This window comes from Poecilia reticulata, chromosome 19 (assembly GCF_904066995.2).
Source record: "Poecilia reticulata chromosome 19, P_reticulata-male-v2, whole genome shotgun sequence".
Taxonomy (NCBI): domain Eukaryota; kingdom Metazoa; phylum Chordata; class Actinopteri; order Cyprinodontiformes; family Poeciliidae; genus Poecilia; species Poecilia reticulata.
In genome coordinates, this window is record NC_088848.1 from 6,133,958 (window position 1) to 6,140,927 (window position 6,970).

Below are 6,970 nucleotides of genomic sequence, written 5' to 3' on the forward strand. Positions count from 1 at the left end.
CAGACTATCAATTATTACTAGTATTTCTATAAATTAGCATTACTACCAATTAGTGCCACGAGGCACTAATGTGGCACTAATTAATTATTACCACCACTAATATTCATATTAGTATTAGTGCCATAATACTAATGACACTAATACTACCACTAATACTAATATTAGTATTAGTATACTAATACTAATTAGTATACTAATACTAATTTTCTCATCCAATTAGTATACTAATTAGTATACTAATTAGTATTAGTATACTAATTGGATGAGAAAATTGGGGGTAGGATTTATTAATCCTACCCCCAATTTATACCACCACTAATACTAATATTAGTATTAGTGGTGGTACTAATATAACTATTCGTACCACCACTAATGCAACTACTGTTACTATTATAAGATCCACTACAATTAGTAACAACTGTAAATAGTTACAAATACAATTATTTGTACCATTAGGAGTACTACTATTACTACCCCTCGTATTATTACTAATAATTTAACTATGATTAGTTCTGCTATATTTATTACTATTGATATTACTACTGTTGTATTAGTGCTCAAATTACTACTACTAGTAGTAGAAATAAGGGATTGTGTTTTAATTCCTCTCCTTCATGTTTATAACCGTTTACATTATTATTGTTAATATCACCATTATTTTTTTACTCTTCAATTTCTAAATAGTATCTCAAAAGTCCTGTTCATAAAAGCCCCTCTAATCAAATGAATTTAATGCATGATACAAATAATAAATTACTTAAATATTTATTTCAAATAAGTAAAATGTAAAAAATAAGGTAAAGAAAATACAAAAATATATATCATAACAATAATCAAACACAAAAAACCTTCCATATACAGTTTATAATGGAGTAGGAAGAAGAGGAAGTTTAATAAATTCTACCCCCAATTTTCTCATCCAAATATTTACCATTTTATACATATTTACATTTTTGACATGTCACAATTTCTAGTCTTTCCAAATTATATAATAAAATCTGCACCATGTTGACAGCTGCATTCATCTTTAACAATCAAAAACAAAATATTTTCCTGTTCTATATTATCCATTACAAATGTAACCGAAAGGTTTAGCTTTGTGTTTTATAAAAATTAGTTTTCTTTTCTTTTTGTTTGTTCGTTTCAACACTGCTTTTACTTTGACAGGTCAGTGTGCTACGTCACTGGGACCCCGGAAGAAGTGGCTCCACAACAAGGGCAGCTGCGCTCCAGAGCCGTCATAGCTGTAAATCAGAAAACTTTGGGCAGTTTCATCCAGTACTTTAACTAAAACGGTTCATTGTAGTTGGCTGACTGATTTAGGGAGGCAGAGTTGCGGCTGTATGAAGGAAGTCCGCCCGCCTCCACATGTGCAGCGGGATTAGTGGACCTCCGCGCTCACTGTAGCTGTGGTTGTGTGGGTGTGAAGGGCATGCTGGGGCTCACTCTGCTCAGGGCTTTGCGGACCCAGCCCCCACCACGGCTGGTCGGGACGGCTCCGGTGCGGCGTGTCCCTTTATCGGCTTCATGCTGGCTGTCCCCGCCGTGCTGGACGTGTCCCGTCCGCACGCTGCGGCTGAGCACCGCCTTCTGCGCAGGTCACAACAAGTGGTCAAAGGTCAAGCACATCAAGGGTCCGAAGGATGAGGCGAGAGGAAAAATGATCTCGAAGTTTGGGATGATGATAAGAATAGCTGTGAAGGGTGAGTTCAGGCTACCGTCATGTTTTTGGTTTTTTTATTCTTGTAATTGTAGCCATTTATTTTTAATTTGTTAATCTGCAGAAGGTGGATCCAACCCGGAACTGAATATAAATTTGGCCAACTTAGTGGAGCAATGCAGGAGCAAGAACATCCCCAAAGCATCCATAGATACAGCAATCAAGAATGCGGTAGGCTCATAATTTCAATATTGGTGGTGATTGAGGTGGTAGACATGACACACACCCAGGGTGGCAGGTCAGTGGGGGTGGCAGAATCACCTGCATCCTAGCAGAGTCTTCAATTAAGTTTTCAGTTTGTTTATATAGCCAGGTTGCATGTTATTGTTTAAATCTGGAAATATTGCACATGCGCACAGCGCTGGAAGGCAAAAAGGTTATTTTTTTTACTCGCCATCTGTTGCTAACGCCGCTGCAGAGCAACTCTTAAAATTAAATCTGGTTGTATCTATGCTACACACAAACTCAGCCATAGCAACTGACTGACAACAACAGACAACTAATGTGTCTGGATTCAAATCAAAAAACACGCAAACATTTCCCACACAAGCCTGAAAACATGTTTATGTTACAATTATTAATAAGCGATCGTCTGAACACAGCAATGATTGATTAGCTAATTTAAACACCTGCTCTACTGAAGATCTGTCAGAACGTTGGTGTGGGGGTCGCCTATTTTTTATTTTTTACCTGAACCGAAACACACCGAATTCTGCAGCACATCTTCATGCTAAGATTCTCAAAGTCAAGCTAGCATAAATGAGCTACTTTCATCTTCCTTGCTATTTTTTTTAAATTAAAACTTTATTTCAAAAGGGGCAATGCACTTTACAAAATATGCCAGAGTTGGCCATGAGGCCAGTTTTCATATGTGGATCCTCTATAAACATAAGCAAAATACATTGTAGTGCAATAAAGACAAGTTAACAAGCTTTTTACATTCAAAAAGAGAATAATAATAATAATAATAATAATAATAATAAAGTATTTTTTAATCTAAAAAAGCAAATCAGGTTTTTTGTTTAAAATTAATAAAACAGTTTACCACAGTACAGACAATAAATAAAAACCTTTAGAATAAAAAATTAACTTTTTTTTTTTTTTACACTTTTTGGTATTTTATTCCAGAAGCTTTTTCTTAATTTTAATTGTGACAGAGTGCGATATATTTAATATTTTACTAGGGCTGGATGACTTGGCGAAGAAACTAATCACGATAAAAGCGTTTCCTTTCAATCGATATCAATAATTATCGATTAGTTTTCTGTTTAAAATATGTGAACTACTACTGAACTCGTGGCGTAATATTTCCTACCGTTGGTTTTTATTTTTAAGCAGCTATAAGGCACAATGGAGAAAACTTAAACTGCTGCTGCACCAGTCACTCTACAGATTGTTGCTAGGTAACCAAAGAACGAGCGAGTTGCTAGGTAACGGAAAAGCGAGCGAGTTAGTTAATGCCACTAACTTCGCTTTGTAGCATATTTATTTCATGTAAAAATAAATACGATTTAAAGCAGTTTTTGTTCCATTAGAACCATGTTTGCATGTTTTGCTCTGATTTGGCTTCTTTCTGCAACCAGGAAAAAGCCAAACCCGCCTCCCAGCACATGTTCGAGGCGCGGGGGCCCGGCGGCTGTTCGCTGCTCATCGAGACTCTAACTGACAACAACACACGGACCCACCAGGAGATCAAACGCATGCTCACCAAGAAACGGTCAGAACCTCCCGCTGAGCCACCGCAGCGTTCTGTACCGGCTTTGTTTTCTGCTGGTTCTGTTCATTAGGCTGTTACTCACACATCTGTCATTTATTGAGCATTTCTGTTATTGACTGAGGTAATCTAGTGAATACTATTAACATTATTAGTCGGTCTGTTATTGCAGAAAACGTGCTACAGTTTTTTTTTTTTAACAGCAACTTTTGAAGATTGTTTTAATTTCCTTAACTATTTTTCTCACTACATGGAATTGGTCCAGTTGTTTTGAGCTTTTTAATTGTTGCTCTGATTGTAGAGGTCAGCTTTAACTGAAAATGCCATTTTTCTTTTGGACTTTTACTGATTTATGAAGATCAGCCCACATTAGCTTTACTTAAATGTCATTTTTTCTTCCCATTTTTAACAGAAGTTGTGTTACATCATATTTATTCCCCACAGGATGTTTTTAATTCCTGTTTATAAGTTCCTAATTTGATTTTAAAGCACTAATATAAAGTCATAGCAGGTTCTCCATATTTTTAGAACAATTATCACCATCTTGACATATGTTATAGTATTTGCCACCATATCTGGATATTTCAGTTTTGTGTTGTTAAAAACAAAATAAAGACAAAATCTTTCATCCATTATGAAAGTTGACAGATTGAAGGATGATATTTAATAACTCTGATGTTTCCAATGATATAGTTCCATAAATTTGAGAGGATGTGGAAAATATAAGTGAATAATTCAGGAAGAAAAACATCAAACAGATGCTGTTATGTGTAATAAGGATAAACACCAAACTGTATTTAGGCGATAACAGTTCAGCTGGACGATGAATTGTTCCAGTAATGATTTATGATAAGCAATATTATCGTTTAGTTACAAGTAATATATTGACATTAGTATAATAATGCAAGTGTGTACGGAAGAGGACGAGGGCCACTTCAAACAAAATCAACCACGACAAACAAAAACGATAAAACGGAAATAAAATAACACGCACAACAAAAAACAATGAATAAGATGGATTATGATGTCTTTGTAAACAAAATTTCCTTTCAAAAAATATTAACTATCAGAATGGAAAATACCACTTTTCTTGCAGCCTTGTATTGGTTTATGAAGATCGGTACACATTAGACTTATTAATTTCAGAGGATGCTGAAAACCTAAATGAGTCAAAGAAGACAAACACAACATTATGTCATATATTTGACAAACCTACTATATAGATTTTTCTCCACAGAACTGGTGATGATCAATAACTCAGTATTTATTTAGAATTTTCCGATCAATAAAACTCTCAGTTTGTTGTTAACTTCTGATAAAAACCAAGCGTTTTCACTCTGTTGTCTTCAGCGGGACGCTGTCTGACGGAGCTCGTCACAACTTTATCCGGATGGGCGTGGTGACGGCGCCCGCTGAGGACGTCTCCGCAGAGAAAGCGCTGGATATGGCCATCGAGGCCGGAGCTGAAGACGTCCAAGAAACCGAGGATGAGGAGGAGAAGCTCCAGCTGAAGGTCAGACTCCAATTACCTCAACCCAATACTCTCTAATGGGTCACTGATGGTGTACTGAACAACTACAGCATCATTTTATACATCAACACATGCAAAATGTTTGTGTCTATTTAATCTGTGCTTTTTTTTTGTTGGAATATTATATTTGAGGCAAATAGTACAAACTGAAAAAACGCAAAGGTGCGAACACTGCCCTCTGGTGGACAAAAACGGCAATTCAACCTGGAGGCTTTAGGAAATGGGAGTCACAATTACACTGCAAAAACATAAAATTTGCAAGTATTTAAAGGCTTTTTTTTCTAGTGCAAATATATTAGTACACTTGAAATGCAATAAAACTAACTTATAAGTAACATAAGTAAGTTTCAGGAAAATTGTTTAAAGAAAATAATCCCTCAACGATGAAAAAGTGCTAGTTCACTAGCAAATCAGTTGACAGTCAACTGGCACTTTGCCGTTACCTAGCAACATTATTCAAACCCATCCTGTCACCAAGTTTTACTTCTAGTGGCAGATTATTTCATTTATAGTAAAACATTTTTCCCATATTATACGATCAGGCTCCTGTTACTTGTTGAAAAGTTACTTGCAAGTTTTCAGGAACTTCACTAAGATATTCGCAGTAGAAACTAGATCAGAAATACTTGGTAAGATTTGTATTTTTTGCAGTGTAATTTGTGATAGAGTCTTTTGTAATATGACAATATGACAATATTTATATGACACATGATATATTTTTTTAAATGTTTTTAGTAGTTGGACAAAAAATAACGAGTAACGTGTCCAGCTATTTACTGGAATTAAATTTTGCATAAGCATAGATCTTATAAAGTGAGAAAAATCTTCAGTTTTATATGTTCATAGTTTTTACAGTTAAGTAAAATTCTACTTGGATTTTATGTTTTTGTCTGATTTATGACCCAATGTGTCACAACACTATGTCAAAATTAAAAATATAACTTAAAATTCACATATGTAACTTAAGATTGTGCTAAAACAATTATGGCAAATAGTGAAATACAAACTGTTTTTAATTAGAAATATAAATGTGAGATCTGAATTTGCCAAAAACAATCAATAAACCCTAGAGTAGAAGTCTTCAACCTGCAAGTTTGTTTGAACTCCCACAGTAACTAAATACTTATTAAAAGTAATAATGAAAAATATGCCTGTGTTTAAATTTTATATATATGCAGATTTGAGCACTTTTTGATATTTTCATAGAATAATTGCATTGAATTGTTACGATGATATTAGAAGCATCAACAATATTGTTTTAGGTTGATTTTCCTTATCAGGTCTTAAACTTTGTGCTTTTTTTAACATTATTTTCCACAAATATCAACATTCATTAGGAAAAAAAATGCATCCAATCTCTTTTTGCAAAAGGTTAAGTGTTTCTTTATCTTAAAACTTCCTATAGTGGATATTTATCAATCTTTCACTGACCTTTCAGTTTTTGTGAAGGGTCAGGTAAATTAGTTTTATTTCGCTGGAAAATGTCTGTGCATTGTAAAGGTTGCACCCCAGCCCTGGAGGGTTGCATGACGTTTGTTTCCAGTATATATACTGTAATCTATTTAAGAAAGATCAACGTTTCCCGGTCTCAGTAAGACGGTAACATCTGGCTGTGCGTGTCTCCCTGCAGTTTGTCTGTGCGGTGTCAGACCTGAACAAGGTGCGCGGCTCCCTGGAGGGGCTGGGATTACACATCACATCTGCAGGCTTGGAGTTCGTCACTCGCAATCACTCCTGCCTGGATCAGGAGCAGATGGAAGCTGCTTCCTCTCTCATAGAGGCCCTCACTGACCTCCCAGATGTAGTGAGAGTGTGGGACAATATCCAGGCAGACAGCTGAGACGATCGGGGCGACGCTGCATATTTGGAGCGACCCGAGGATTTGCCATCTGATAGCTTTTATAAGAGCTGGAAACTGGGCATGTTGTGGCAAAGAAGAGACGCTGTTGGGTGTTTTACCTGTGGAGAAAAAAAACATTAAAAGACTCAAAATGTGGTTGCCATT

The 6,970-nt window shown here is 35.8% G+C and overlaps 1 protein-coding gene across 1 annotated transcript; it reads left to right on the forward strand.

Annotated features, from left to right (window-relative positions):
- Nucleotides 1–1,169: 1,169 nt before the first annotated feature.
- Nucleotides 1,170–6,961, forward strand: taco1 (translational activator of mitochondrially encoded cytochrome c oxidase I). The gene is made up of 5 exons (XM_008436762.3): nt 1,170–1,703; nt 1,785–1,891; nt 3,304–3,437; nt 4,785–4,947; nt 6,596–6,961. Exons 1-5 carry the CDS (start codon nt 1,433–1,435, stop codon nt 6,803–6,805), a joined length of 885 nt encoding a protein of 294 aa, XP_008434984.2. The 5' UTR covers nt 1,170–1,432; the 3' UTR covers nt 6,806–6,961.
- The last annotated feature ends 9 nt before the right edge of the window (nt 6,962–6,970 follow it).